Source organism: Myxocyprinus asiaticus, chromosome 25 (genome assembly GCF_019703515.2).
Source record: "Myxocyprinus asiaticus isolate MX2 ecotype Aquarium Trade chromosome 25, UBuf_Myxa_2, whole genome shotgun sequence".
Lineage (NCBI taxonomy): Eukaryota > Metazoa > Chordata > Actinopteri > Cypriniformes > Catostomidae > Myxocyprinus > Myxocyprinus asiaticus.
In genome coordinates, this window is record NC_059368.1 from 46512722 (window position 1) to 46529165 (window position 16444).

At 41.5% G+C, this 16444-nt stretch overlaps 1 protein-coding gene across 1 annotated transcript in view; it reads right to left on the reverse strand.

Annotated features, from left to right (window-relative positions):
- The window catches only part of cdk19 (cyclin-dependent kinase 19), a 116221-nt gene that overhangs the window by 23366 nt on the left and 76411 nt on the right, over window positions 1-16444 (reverse strand). The window contains exons 6-9 of the mRNA XM_051655342.1: window positions 14592-14723; window positions 12021-12164; window positions 7014-7083; window positions 1190-1262 (exon numbers count right to left, since the gene is read on the reverse strand). Of these exons, the coding sequence (XP_051511302.1) occupies window positions 1190-1262; window positions 7014-7083; window positions 12021-12164; window positions 14592-14723 (419 nt within the window). The remainder of the gene's footprint in view (window positions 1-1189; window positions 1263-7013; window positions 7084-12020; window positions 12165-14591; window positions 14724-16444) is intronic.

Here is a 16444-nt window from a genome sequence, read left to right on the forward strand (position 1 = left end):
AGCTCAATCTAGCTGTCATTAGAAAGCTGAGATCCTCCCTTTGTGATGATATAAAACATTTTATCATCAATAGTCGAAAACATATTTAATGATGATTTGTTTAGCATGCTTTTCCTGCTGGATGGCATATTTTGTTATAACAGTTTATTCAGCAAACAAGCACACAGACAAGTACAAAATGGCTACTTTTTTAGACAACTGCTTAATGTAAAAGCAGATATAAATTTTGTAGCTATTTGGGACTTATAGCAGCAGTTATTGGAGCATAAATGAGATGTTTGTTTTTGGTGACTTACAGAAATCATATTTCACTTTGTGATTCTTTTGAAGATCTTTCAAACTGTGGTATTAGGACAACAAATTATTTAGGTGCTATGTGAAAGACTTATTTTCATATAAATATTTCTACCTCATTATCTCTAGGGGGCGCAAATTTTCAATGTGAATGTTTTGAGGCCTAATTTTGTTATTTTAAGTAACATAAATGCAGAAGTGATGGTTATCTCTGAAACAATCAAATTCTAAACTTTCAAATGATACCTCATATGCCTGACTTATGTATACAGAAACTTTAACATTTTAAGCGTGAACTTTTTCATGATATAGCAATACTTCAAATATTCACAATACAGTATATGCACAATGACTTTGATTTGAATTCATTTTTGATTTGGCAATTAAGTTTCCTAAAGATTGTGTCATTAGACTAGCTTCACAATCCTTTCTTCTTAAGACAGAGATGTTATAAAAGCATCTCTGATTTTAACTTTAAAGTTGGTTAAGTTTGACTCATTTCCATGAATCAGTTCCAACTGTCTGTTTCAATGAATCAATTCAAAACTCTGATTCAATTATTCATTTGTGTAATCACCAAATGCTCCCACAAGTCCTTGCATGGCAATTTTAATATATTAAAATGTTTAACACAAAATATAGATAAATATTGCGGTTTATTACGAAGATCGTTATGTTGATTTTTATTTATTTAGTATATGCATAGTTACATTGGTGTGTATACATTTCTAACTAATTAAACTCATTAAACATTTAAAATCTACTGTACTTAGGTTGAAATGATGGTTCTTCTGTTTTAAAAAAATCATCCTTTGAAGCACTTTCAAAGGCATTAATACTGACATACAGTATATCTGTACACATTTAAAATATTTAAAGTGTAAAACAGACTCACCAGCAGAAAGACTTTGCTGTCTGGTTTAACTTTATGTTTCTCCATGTATTTAATGAGACTGCTGTTGGCATATCTGTGAAACACAGGTGAAAAATCACTACATATTCATGCACATTCAAAAGTGCTAATAGTATTTATAGTCTTTATATTGAAATGTAATACATACAGTGATCCCAAAACTGTACAGATACTTAAGCACACTAACAAAATGTATTAATGTTTTTGCATTCAACAAAATATCAAACAAAGTGGCTTTTCTTGTAAAGAAAATGAGAACAAACACACTGTTCAAGAAAAACATTTTGTTTATTAAGTTTGAGGTGGAAATCTGACAGCTTGGCTCATAATTCATAGAGGTACATGTTTTAAAGCCCTTGATTCTTTCCCATTTCTAACAATTACCACTGGTTTGACCATGGATGGCTCATCATTGAGTAGGTCAATGTATCTATGGTTTCTATAAAACAAATCATAGCATTTTGTTCCGGAAAAAACAGAACATTCAACATTTAAAATCTAAAACTAAAACATCCTTTTTTATAATAAAACTAAGTAGACTTCTCCTTCCCCTTTTATAGTTTTAATAGAAATCTATAAAAGTTCTGTGAAATCATACGTGTTTATACAGCTGGTGTTCCTACAGTAATAATGACACACATTATGTTTTCTCGTCTTTTCCTCGTCAGCGCTGTTTAGAATTTCATGGCTGTAGTGGACAGTCTTTAAGGAGGACACGGGAGACAGGTTGTTCTACTCACAGGTAAGGTCTTCACAATAATCACTTCTCAACTTCACAATAATAAACTCTCAACTTCGCAATAATAAACTCCTGGCTTCACAATATGCTCTCTGGTACCCAGGCTCTCTCTCGTCTACTTGTGGTGTGGCTCTTTTTATGCCGCTCTCCCTGTGCTCACTGAAATTAGAGACAGGTGTTAGACATAATTTAGCTCAGGTGTAAGCGCCCTTACCGCTTTCTCTCTCTCCGGAGAGATGCTTGACCACGCACCCACTGCCACATATCCCCACCGCCCAACTCAGGCCGGGGAGGCATCCGGCCTGCCTATCACTCCCCCCCATTTCTGGAAAGGAAGTCGGCGACAGCCATCTGCGCTCCCGGTCTGTGGACCACCTTGAACTTAAACGGCTGAAGAGCCAGATACCAACGGGTGATCTGCGCATTGGTATCTTTCATGCGGTGAAGCCACTGGAGTGGGGCGTGATCGGAACAGAGGGCGAAGGCCCGCCCCAACAGGTAGTATCGGAGTGTGAGGACCGCCCACTTGATGGCGAGACACTCCTTTGCTATGGTGCTGTACTTAGTTTCCCTCAAAAAGAGCTTACGGCTAATGTACAGCACCGGGCGCTCCTCCCCCTCCACCACCTGCGAGAGTACAGCCCCCAGCCCCCTGTCTGAAGCATCTGTCTGTAAAACAAAAGGGAGAGAGAAGTCAGGTGAATGTAAAAGCGGCCCCCCGCAAAATGCGGCTTTAACTTGCGTGAACGCCCGCTGACACTGCTCCGTCCACTGGACCGGGCCTGGAGCTCCCTTTTTAGTGAGATCAGTCAGTGGGCTGGTGACGTCCGAATAATTAGGCACGAACCTTCTACAATAGCCAGCCAGCCCCAGGAACTGTCTCACCCCCTTTTTGGTCAGGTCGCAATCGCCGCTGTCTTGTCAATTTGGGGACGCACCTGCCCGTGGCCCAAGTGGAACCCCAGATACCGTACCTCCACCCGCCCAATCGCGCACTTCTTTGGGTTTGCTGTGAGTCCTGCTCGGCGCAGCGATCTCAGAACCGCCCTCAGATGTTGTATAAGCTGAATGCGGTCTGAGGATTCGGTCCATGAGACGCTGAAACATAGCCGGGGCTCCAAACAAACCGAACGGAAGTGTCACAAATTGGTGTAATCCAAACGGTGTGGAGAAGGTGGTTTTTTCACGGGAAATTGGTGTCAAGGGGATCTGCCAATAACCCTTCGTCAAATCCAATGTCGAATAAAATCGAGCAGTGCCCAACCGATCGAGCAACTCATCAATGCGAGGCATTGGATACGCATCAAATTTAGACACCGCGTTGACTTTCCTATAATCCACACAGAACCGTACAGACCCGTCGCCGTTAGGCACTAGAACAACTGGGCTGGAGCAATCGCTGTGGGATTCTTCTATTACCTCCATATCGAACATGGCATCCAATTCTGGCATCCAATTCTTCCCGAACGATTTTCTTCTTGTGTTCGGGTAATCGGTAGGGGCGGCTACGTACCACGACCCCTGGCTCGGTCTCGATGTGGTGGTGAATGAGATTTGTACGCCCCGGTAGAGGGGAGAACACATCCGCAAACTCCTGTTGCAATCTAGCAACCTCCGCAAGTTGACTTGGTGAGAGGTGGTCTCCGCAAGTGACCGGGGTGAACTGTTTATGTTTTGAACTCACCTCCGGGCCGAGCTCCGCCTTCTCGGGAACTACCGTAACCAACATCACAGGGACCGCCTCCGTCCACAATTTCAGGAGATTGAGGTGGTATATTTGATGTGCGCCCCCTCTATCGGTTCGTTTAACCTCACAATCGAGATCTCCGACGAGTGACCTCAAAGGGTCCTTGCCACTTGGCGAGTAATTTAGAGCTTGATGTGGGAAGCAATACAAGCACTTTATCTCCCTTAGCTGAGTTCCCCTGTCATACAGTCGGCACTGTCATTCTTGAGCTTGGAGCAAATTCTCCTGTGTTAGCTGCCCCAAAGTGTGGAGTTTTGCTCTAAGATCAAGAACGTATTGAATTTCATTTTTACTGTTTGAAGGTCCCTCCTCCCAGGCCTCTTGCAATACATCAAGCACACCGCGTTGGCGTCGCCCATACAGCAGCTCGAATGGGGAGAAGCCAGTGGAGGCTTGCGGGACCTCTTGTACTGCAAATAACAGGGGGTCGAGCCATTTATCCCAATTTCTAGCATCGTCGTGCACGAACTTACGAATCATGTTTTTGAGGGTTTTATTAAATCGTTCCACCAGGCCATCCGTTTGAGGATGGTATACGCTGGTGCGAATCAATTTAATACTCAACAACTCGCACAGCTCGCATAGTGTCCGTGACATAAACGTTGTGCCCTGATCGGTGAGGATTTCTTTCGGAATCCCCACCCAGGAGATTATTTTGAAGAGTGCCTCCGCAACACTGCGTGCTGAGATGTTGCGAAGAGGCACTGCTTCTGGATATCGCGTTGCATAGTCCACTAGGACCAATACAAAGCGATGTCCGCGTGCTGACCATTCTAATGGCCCGACGGGGTCCATTCCAATTCTCTCAAAGGGGACCTCGATCAACCGAAGAGGGCGCAATGGTGCTTTTGGGGTGGCCGGTGGGTTAACCAGCTGGCATTCACGGCATGCCGCACACCACCTGCGGACATTGCTGCCAATGCCTGGCCAATAGAAACGGACTATTAGACGGTTCAGTGTTTTCCTTTCTCCTAAGTGACCCGCCATGGGATTATAATGAGCCGCCTGGAATACCATTTCCCAACGGCTCCGTGGAATCAAAAGTTGGGTTGTATCCTCTTTAGTCTGAGTGTCCTGTGTCACTCTATACAACCGCTCATTTATAAATCGCAAAATAGGGGTATGAAAGGGCGATGTCCGGCTGGAGTTGTTGACCATCGATGACTCTCACTTGGTCGAAGGCGTGTTTGAGGGTTTCGTCTCGTGACTGCTGCAAAGGGAAATTCCCTGAGAAGGGGAGGGGCCACCGCCTCTCCCCCTCTCTCGTCATTATGACGTGGAGCTGTCGAGGATGGCCCCGGCTCCGCCTCCCCTGCCACAGCATCGCACATTGCACATCTCCCTAACTTCATACAGGACCCATCCGCACAAATTCCCTTTAATAAAACTCTAAAATCAGGCCAATCAGTCCCCAAAATCAGCGGATGGGTGAGGTGGGACCTAACCGCGGCATCCACTCTATGCTTTTTCCCCCGGAATTTAATCGTCAGGGTCACCACCAGATACTTGTGAATATCCCCGTGCACACATTTCACCCTCACCGTTTTAGTTGTGCCCAACACCTCAGGTTGAACCTAGCGTTGGTGGATAGTGGTTTGATTACACCCGGTGTCCACCAACGCTTGGTGAGTACCCCCCTTGACACTTACCGGTATCCGGTACGCTCCGGCTCGGTCGGGGGCAGCCTGTGGGAGGTCAGAGACCCGCACCACTGTCCCCAGCTCCATCAGAGGGCACTTATCCAGCAGGCTGGCCCAGGCGCTACGCCCGCACTTGCGTCGGTGGGCGCCCCCCCCCCCCCACCCCTGTGGGGGAGAGCGGCGGGGCATCGGGATAGGGGAAGGTGTAGCCTCCCACACCCGGGGAACTGGTCTCAGTGGCTGAAGTCCTCCTCGTCTGCGTGGGGCAGGAATGGGACCTGGAGAGAGAGCAGAACAAGAGGAGAGAGGGGAGGGGAATGAGACAGGGGGAAGAGAGAGAGAGGGGGAGGGCTCTTCCGCCCTCGGGATTGCCACCATGTGGTCCTCCGCAAGCCGGACGGCTTCCTCCAGTGACGCCGGGTGGTGGCACTGGACCCACTCTGCCGTTCCCTTTGGCAGTCGATGTATTAATTGTTCTAGTACCACCTGGTCGATGATCCCGTCGACGCTGTGGTCCCTCGCTAACAGCCATCTCCGGCAGGCATCGCGGAGCCGTTGGGCGAAGGCAAACGGGCGGTCGGACTTCTCCAGCTTCAGGCTCCGGAAAAGTTGACAATTCTCTTCCGGACTCCGACCGACCCATTGCAAGATGGCTTTCTCCAGGTCACCATAAGCCAGGAGGCTCTTCGCCGGCAGTTGTTGAGCCGCGAGCTGGGCTTCCCCGGACAACAGCAGAATAAGTCGGGCTGCCCACTGGCCAAGCGGCCAACCCCAGATCTCGGCGGTGCGCTCGAACAGATCCAGGAATGCCTCGTGGTCATCCGCCGTCCCCATCTTCAACCAAAAAAAACTGTTTACCGGGTTTCGGCACCAGTGTAGTGGACAGTCTTTAAGGAGGACATGGGAGACAGGTTGTTCTACTCACAGGTAAGGTCTTTTTTTTAATAACCACACTGATCTCAGCTTCACAATAATCACTTCTCAACTTCACAATAATAAACTCTCAACTTCGCAATAATAAACTCTCGGCTTCACAATATGCTCTCTGGTTCCCAGGCTCTCTCTCTCGTCTACTTGCGGTGTGGATCTTTTTATGCCGCTCTCCCCGTGCTCACTGAAATTAGAGACAGGTGTTAGACATAATTTAGCTCAGGTGTAAGCGCCCTTACCGATTTCTCTCTCTACAGAGAGATGCTTGACCACGCCCCCGCTGCCACAATGGCCTTATGAGATTTTGGACATTCTCCATAGTGCTTCAAAGTAGAACATTCTCGGTTTAATTCAGGTTTTGTGGTCTGCGTCGCGCTGTTTAGTGCTCCGCATGATCCAGTCAAGTCTGGTTTATGAAGCGTCCAGCATGAGGACAAACGGGGTATACAAATGGGAAGTGCATTTAGCGCTTACAAAGCGCTTCTGGGATAAACTACTGAACGTCTTAAGGGGGATCCCCCACAGTAGATAATCTTTTATTAAGAAGTAAGAGCAGTTTTCATTTTAGCTAACCAGTGTGAAGTGGCCATTTATCACAAAATCAAGCAGAAAAAGACTGTGGTTGTGCTAGAATCATCCTAAACGTCCTTAAACACTCACATAAGTCATTACAGATCATGATGTACAATCATCACTTCATTTGTTTCTGGTCTGTGTTACTATAACTCTTGAATAAAACACTGTACTCACGTGGTTCTTCTGAAATCTTTCTGTAGAGTGGGGTATTCTGGCATTTTCCTGATGTCCTCCCAGTCTTTATCTAGGAATTCCAAATAAGTGTTATGTAATGGTGCACAATGACATTTAACAAGTCTAAGAGTCTAGATAAAGATTAATAATAACATATTCGTCAGCATTAATCCTTCAGGTAAAATCCAAGGGGGTCACAGAATATCATAGCCTATATTTTATAACAATTTCATTTTTAATTTTAATGATAGTTAAGTTTTTTTTTTTAAAGTCAATATTTAGTTTTTCACAACCACTTTCCACCCAGTCTCTTACTCTTAGTATTGAACAGCCTGTTTTTGCTGCTGTGGCTTAAAAACAAATACCCCTTCATGTGTGAAAGCACTGCTTTGGTCCTCTCACACATGAGCTTGCTGTTTCGTCCATTATTATTTTTAACTGGAGCATCCTTCAACAACAGCTTCTTTGCAAAGTTGCATTACATGATAGATTCAAAAACCAATGTGTGCTGAAATATGTAGCCACTTGTCATCTAGAACAAGCACATTCAAATATTATTATGCTGCCTGTAAATATAAGTCAACAAAATGTACAGACGGTTGCACAGAAGTCAAATGTTTAAAGCTTCATTTACACTGCCTGCACTGTCTTAAATCTTATATAATGGAATGAGTAATTGTACTTAAAGTTGTAGTCAGAAGTTTACATGCACCTTAGCCAAATACATTTAAAACTCAGTTTTTCACAATTCCTGACATTTAATCGTAGAAAACATTCCCTGTCTTAGGTCAGTTAGGATCACTACTTTATTTTAAGAATGTGAAATGTCAGAATAATAGTAGAGAGAATGATTTATTTCAGCTTTTATTTCTTTCATCACATTCCCAGTGGGTCAGAAGTTTACACACACTTTGTTAGTATTTGGTAGCATTGCCTTTAAATTGTTTGAATTGGGTCAAACATTTTGGGTAGCCTTCCACAAGCTTCTCACAATAAGTTGCTGGAATTTTGGCCCATTCCTCCAGACAGAACTGGTGCTCACACGCTTTTTTCAGTTCTGCCCACACATTTTCTATCGGATTGAGGTCAGGGCTTTGTGATGGCCACTCCAATACCTTGTCTTTGTTGTCCTTAAGCCATTTTGCCACAACTTTGGAGGTATGCTTGGGGTCATTGTCCATTTGGAAGAGCCATTTGTGACCAAGCTTTAACTTCATGGCTGATGTCTTGATGTTGCTTCAATATATACACATAATTTTCCTTCCTCATGATGCCATCTATTTTGTGAAGTGCACCAGTCCCTCCTGCAGCAAAGTACCCCCACAACATGATGCTGCCACCCTCATGCTTCACGGTTGGGATGGTGTTCTTCGGCTTGCAAGCCTTGCCCTTTTTCCTTCAAACATAATGATGGTCATTATGGCCAGACTGTTAAATTTTTGTTTCATCAGACCAGAGGACATTTCTCCAAAAAGTAAGATCTTTGTCCCCATGTGCACTTGCAAACTGTAGTGTGGCTTTTTTATGGTGGTTTTGGAGCAGTGGCTTCTTCCTTGCTGAGCAGCCTTTCAGGTTATGTTGATATAGGATTCATTTTACTGTGGATATAGATACTTGTCTACCTGTTTCCTCCAGCATCTTCACAAGGTCCTTTGCTGTTGTTCAGGGATTGATTTGCACTTTTCGCATCAAACTACGTTCATCTCTAGGAGACAGAATGCGTCTCCTTCCTGAGCGGTATGATGACTGCGTGGTCCCATGGTGTTTATACTTGCGTACTATTGTTTGTACAGATGAACGTTGTATCTTCAGTCGTTTGGAAATTGCTCCCAAAGATGAACCAGACTTGTGGAGGTCCACAAATTTTTTTCTGAGGTCTTGGCTGATTTCTTTTGATTTTCCCATGATGTCAAGCAAAGAGGCACTGAGTTTGAAGGTAGGCCTTAAAATACATCCACAGGTACACCTCCAATTCAGTACACCTCCTGTCAGAAGCTAATTGGCTAACTGTCTAAAGGCTGCTTAAAGGCACAGTTAACTTAGTGTATGTAAACTTCTGACCCACTGGAATTGTGATATATTCAATTAAAAGTGAAATAATCTGTCTGTAAACAATTGTTGTAAAAATGACTTGTGTCATGCACAAAGTAGATGTCCTAAACAACTTGCCAAAACTATAGTTTGCTAATATGAAATCTGTGGAGTGGTTAAGGCATGGCGATGCACGACGATGCATGCTGCCTTCATGTGCTATCGGAATTATCGTAAATGTGAGTTTCCCACTCGGAAGTTGCACATGAACGACACCTCAAGTCGTAATTACGACTGGGAAACTCAGTGAAAATTTTGATACGCGAGTTTCCGAGATGGGAGGAGTCCTAAACTTTCAACATGGCGGAGGAGAGTACGGTTTCTGTAGTGAATGACAGGTTTTATTCATTTTTCTAAATACAGCTAATTGTTTGCACTTACTGTTTTGGTCATAATAATTTATGTTTATCAGCAACTATTTGATGCATGTTTTAAATTTTTACACCATAAAAATAGCTTGTATTTGACCAAAATTTCATTATTGTCCACAAGCTGAGTAATATTTTGTATGGTGTCAAAGTAAAAGTTCCTCATGAAATATATATGAAGTTCTTTCCGACAACAAAGCACTTGAATGCAACGTACCCATAATTACCACTTCAGAAGTGGGAAGTAGGATAATTCCAATAGCACATGAAGGCAGTATTAAACTGTATTGTTTAATGTTATGCTGCTTTGCTGAAGTGCCGTCTACAGCCACTAGAGGCCCCCCCGAGCTCACACATCTCTGACTCAAACTGAAGAAGTACTGTTTGAATATTTGAATATCGATTTCTGAACTCTTCCTTAAGTTAAAAAATTAGTATTGTGTTACAATGTGTGTGTATATATATATATATATATATATAATACATTTGATTATTATATAGAAGATACAATTATTTATAACAAATAAATGATAATTTGTCAGGGATCAGTGCAAAAACAGCTTCACTTTATACACTACCAGTCAAACTTTTGTGCACACTTGACTGAATTTCAGTTTCTCTATAAAGCCGTATCAGCTTTGCTGAACTGAAGCAACTTGTGCTTGTTTAAAATTTCATACATTGTTTTATAGAATAATCACATTGAAAGTAACATTTGTATCAAATATGATAAAACAGGCAACAGGTACATCTCTCAATCATCATTACATTAGATTCATGCCCACCACAATGAAAACATAGAGCTCTGAAAATCCTGATACATATATTTTTAAAGATATATTTAAAGTGGGAACTGATATTTATATGTATTTTTATCCATGCATCATTCTAAAGATGTCATTGTTTTACATTACAAGCTATTATAATAACCTTCTGACACCCAGCAATAATAAGTTTTACAATTTAACATATTTTTAACGTATTCAAACGTAAAACACTGTATTCCACAATACAGTGTTTGGTGCATACAAAACATGTAAGAATTGGTTTTTTTTATTAGTTATATACAGTATTTATATGCTGAATTGTAATGCCATACATTTCTACAGACCAAGGAGATGAAGTTGATTTTAGGACGTTGAGATCACAAGATTTACTACGGTGGAAAGTATGGGCTAAAAGCAGTGGTCGACAGAAATGGGTTTTTCATTGGCTGATGCTGATACCAATATCTACAGAGCAGAATGGCCTATGGCCAATATAAATGTCATTATACATAATACACAACATCAAGCAGCAAATCAAATGTACACAAATTTTCTGAATTGAAATAAACCCTTATTTTATACAATATTAACTCAAATTTACTTAAACATGAAAAGAAAAAACCTGGTTACTATCCATTGGCAAACTATTGTTAGATTTAGAAACTGACAAAAGGAAAAGATAAAACTTTGGCCAAGCAAACATTGTCATAATCGCAAAATGTCAGAATATCGTCTGATTACTCGGCCTGGTTGACATTAGCTAACAGAAACTTAAAAAAACAATAGATATACAAAAATAAATGGCTGATTCTCAAGAGGTTAACTACCTTAAAAGCCTGATGTATCAAATAGTATCAAATAAAAAGTTTTGTCTATAGGTTAAAAAACATTAATTTTTCTTTTATATGGCAGGATTTATAATGTTAAAAAAATATTATGATCTATGCTTGAAGTTAGTTTTGTTGACCAATTTAAGTTGTGCCTTCATATTCATTTCTTAAAAAACTGAACTTTATTTATTTATTTATTCTTAGAATACAGTAGATGAGCGTTTGCAGCAGATAAACAAGAAAAAAACATTAACAAGTGTCCAGCATACACGTGAACTCCTTCAGTACCGACTCAGAATGCACCTCATGAAGTTGAGTGCAGAACTGGGATGTAAAAACAGTGGCGACCTTGAATAACAAAACAAAATACTCAACACAGCTAAACAAAGATTTGCAAGTTATGTGGCAAACTTACAGTCTTTCAGAGGCCTAGACACCTTTAAACATACGTAACCTTGAGAGGAAGTGAAAAAAGCTACTTGACAAGATGAAAAAATACTTGAAGATGAAAAAACAGGTGCCAAGTCTAAACACATATGAAATGCAAGCGAAAAGTCAAGTTCTTGTGCTGAGAATGAAATTACATTACATACTGTATTAGACCGAGAAGGAAAACTGATCATTTTATAAAAGCATAAACAAGGCATAAGTATCACTTAGGCCTACAGTCTTCATAGTTTGGTTGTTTGGTTTCTAATTGTCTTTTCAATTTCAAAGGTTTCATGCTCTTAAAAGCCAAAAATTCAAGACATTCACAATTGAAATTGTTGTCAGAACAAATCATGCTCATCCTTACTGCAAGTGAACATGTGTTCAATGTAGTCTAGGAAGTATTTTCTAATACCTTGTTTAGTTTTGTTCATGGTTTTTCATGGAGATTACAATGCGGTACTCAGTATACTAAGCATGAGTAAAAGTAAAGCGATACGATAAGTTGTAAGGGTCATTCACCTGCTGGGAAGCCCATGACGCTGAATATACGATCTAACTGGTCATGATGAAAAGGATTGCTGGTCTTTATGTCTTCTTGTCGACAATGGAAGATTGGTTCTGACGTTAACAGCTCTGCAAAGATACACCCTATTGCCCAGATATCTACAATGAAATCAATAAAACCAAAGACTATTAAGGACACATAAAAACGTATGCCAAAACAGTGCATAACCAAAGTCAGTTCACTTAGAGGCCATCTTGGTAACGAGCCTCAAGAACCACCCTCATGTTTTAATGAGTCTCAGTCAGCAAGGTGCAGTAAGCGCAACTCCAGCTGCAAGTTCGACAAACCACACTACTGACTTGTACTCATTGATTATAAGTCTCAAAACAATGGAAGCTTATTTTATTTTATTGCAAAATATTCTTTAGTAGTTTAAGAGTTTAGGTAGCAATGCTTCTTGAGAATAGACAGTCACAGCTGAGCTCTTTTGATGTGGTCCCTGTGACAATGTTAACAGCGACTACTCTGATTGGTGGATTTCTCATCAGGTTTATGGGTAGTGTACTTTTTAGTTTTTACAGAGAATTAAGCATATATCGCTTAATGACTATTGCACTCTATAACATCTTTCAAATTAGCAATAAAATGGTTTCATTCATTTTGATACTTTAGCTCAAATCACACTAATAATTTTATTTTTTCAGGCTGGTTCAGCTAATGCACATGTGTGTTCTTAAGTAAATTATCAGGCGATGCCACTATCAAAAAGGCGTGTGTCTGTTTAACCTGAAAGGCAGGACTCTAATTCCTACAGGTGCCATATTGAGGGTGGATTGCACCAATAAGGATTAAATTAAAGCTAGAGTGTGTAATCCAGAGAGGCTAGCAGTTAGCAAGCTAGCTTTGAAAGCATAGAGCCCGCCCTCGCTTCAGAGGTGTCTCCAAAGCCATGCCTCCTCTATCACACATGAACACACACACACAGAGCAGAGTCTAAGCGCCAGGAGGAGAGATGTGTTGGTGGAATCGATTGCAACGGTTTCCTTTTACTGGTGGTTCAGGAGGAACATAAGGTAGCTGCAGTTCGCCTTCCATTCTCGCGCTCGCTCTGCACAGCGTCAAGGAACCCGCGCTGATGACGTGTGATTGTCTGTGCGAACAAGTTGCGTGGCAGTATACAAATATAGATTGACAGACAGGAAGGACATCCTATCATTACATTCGGACCGAATGCAATGATTGGTCGATCATTTTTTAGTCCTGTCCCTTCCACAGAAGATATTATATATATATATATATATATATATATATATATATATATATTTTACATTTAGACCACTTAAATTATTGATTGTTATCAGGATGTGAAGAGACTTTCAACCAGTATAACAAACAATTTTCTGGAAAAGATTGCACACCCTAGCTTTAAGAAGAGTTTAGAGCTAATCCAGGGTCTGCTGTTCCAAGTTTTATTTTATTTTGAGTTGTGTTGCACCACTTAATTTTAAATACTGTTTAACAAATCAGAGATTACAATTTTAACCTGTGATTAAGACCTTCACCTGCAATGAATTTTGTCCGCCATGTTGGATTCTGAACCTAGCGGTGGATCGTTACTACACAGAGCTGATCAGGGCTGCGTTTCCCAAAAGCATCATAAGCTTACGTTGATCGTAGAGACCATTGGCACTAATGGTTTCTACGATTTACTTAGGCTTACAATGCTTTTGGGAAACACAGCCCTGGTAGGTTGAGAAAATGTCTCAGCAGTGTGTACAATGTCACAAGCCTTAAAATATGGCAGCATAATTAAAAAAGGACAGATAATATGAAACAAGACGCAAGTAGCATGAGTCTCAGATTGACCGCCTCCTCTCGCGTCAGCGCCACTATTGTGGCCAGAAATGAAGAACCCAGGCTGCGACTGTAAAGGGCATGAGAGAGAGAGGAGGGGAACAATAACGATCACCTGTCACTTGTAACTGCTCTCATTAAATGCAGAATTAACGCTCTCCTCTCGCTTCTCTTTGATTGACCCCTCTCTGTCCCTTGTCCTCGCATGTACACGATGGAGAAGCGGGTAATTGCGCTGCTACGAAGATGTGAGCCATTTTACTCGCACCCCGGATTTGAAAGCATGCATCGCGGCCGATGGCCCAAGAGTTCAGACCACAGTAAACATAAATAAAATGATAAACGTCTCTCAGAAGGCTGACGCCGCATTTCCTGTCCGCTTACCCAGTCATTCATATTTAATTGTACATTTATTTAAACCACCTCAACTGCAAGTTTATTGTTAATCCCTAAATGATATTTAAATCAGAGTTTAAATTAATGGAGCAACAGGATTACGATAAATCTAGATTTACTGTGAAATTTAAATAAGGATCAAAACGATAGTTTAAATGTAACCTTGATTATTTTTAAACAAAGTTTAAAGTTTGGTGCAACAGAATTATCAGATAAACCTTGATTTAACCTAAATTTAAGAATAATCCTTGTTAGTGCAACCCACCCTGAGTGTTGCGATTTCTCACATTCATTTTCTACAAGTTCTCCATTATATTGTCTCTGGCATAACTTACCGATTGCTTTGGTGTAGTGTCTCGCCCCAAGCAGTAGTTCGGGTGCTCGGTACCAGAACGTGACAACTACTGGATCCAGATCCGCCAATGGCTTCAGTGGAGAGTTAAATAATCGAGCGAAACCCATATCAGCTGTGTGATACAAACACATAAACACAAAAAATGTCTATCAAACCTGCAAAGTTTGCACTAGATAAATAACTCCACCTCTCATGAACCTTTCTACAGACATATCCTTTTTTTATCCAGCTGATACTATCAAAAAACACTTTAACTTTTCTATTATTATGTACTAGCAGTGGCGGCTGGCTGAGCCACACATACACAAAAATAATAATAATAATAATAAAAATAAATGACATAAATTGATATGATATGATATGATATGATAGAAAATTATCTGTGCAAAATGTATGCATTCCCTACATGTCCCCCCTCTGCCTGTCCACATGTCTCAAGTTCAGCTCTGGGGCAATAGAGAAGATCGCCCATAGGAGACGGGTCTATGTAGCAATTTAGTCAACTGCTGATTCAAGATATTAACATATTCAAGATAGGACATAAAATTTAGCCAATCAGCATCCTCAAATCTAATCCGGAAAGGACGGCTAAAGTCAGGACTAGTCTGTACGGGCGCCATTTTAACTACATGACAATGGCGAGCGCAATTATCACTGCTTCCAGACCCAACTCTACCTCTGTAAAATCTCTCTTCCAAAGTCCGTTTGAGAGGAGAACTTTGGCGGAAAAACTAGAGGTGAAAGAGCTGGGCCCAGATCAACCTGACCTCGCAATCAGACAGCAGGCTAGTGAAAAAGGGAAGCCGTACATGCGAGGATTCTCTCGTAGTTGGTACACCAAAAAGGCCTGGCTACATGGGTGCGGTTATGCTAATGCATTATTTTGCTTTCCGTGCTTGCTTTTTAAAACAACGGGGACGGATCCAGCATTGACAGCTACGGGAGTGAGAGATATGAAGCACCTGTCTGAGAAAGTAAGGAAACACGAGAACACCAGGGCACACATGGATAATTCTGTCAAGCTAGCCATATTGGGAAGAGTGAACATCACTACGTAGCTGGACGACGGCCACAGGATTGTGATGAGGAAACACAATGATGAGGTGGATAAAAACAGGCACATTTTATCCAAAATAATCAATTGTGTGAAGTTTTGTGGGGCTTTTGAGTTGGCCTTGCGTGGGAATGACAAGACTGACACCTCTGACAACCCTGGCATTTTTAGGGGATTGGTAGATTTTGTTGCCTCCCTAGACATTGTGCTGGAGGAGCAGCTTAAGATAGCTACCGTTTTTAAAGGCACGTCAAAGATGGTACAAAACGAGCTGTTGGACTGCATGCTGTCAGTGCTCAAGTATTACATTCTGGAGAAAGTAAACACCGCTGATTTTATTGTCATTCAAGCAGACGAGATGCTAACGATCAGTTAAATAACGATATTTACTATTGGCTGATAAAGCTGTTGTTGTTAGAAAGATGAGTTGCTCACTTCCAGCAGTATGTAAAAGCCTAAATGTGCCTTGTCATCAAAGTGAATGATTGTCATAGAGCACATCACTTTATTTTTTATTTATTAACTTTATTTTTTGGACCAGTGCCTCCATTCCCTCTCTGTGTGGGGACAGTGCATCTGACCAGCAGCACCAGCCCATAAAGCGACGGAGGATGCTGGGACCAGGAGAACAACAGAGGCTGGCTACAGATGTAAAAAAAAAAAAAAATGAAACAGACACAGGATGGCATATTACCACAGCTGACTTCGGTAGAATGATGCAGCAGGCTGTCTGCAGTTTAAATTTGCATTCATATTTTTGTTCACTCCGTAGATTCCAG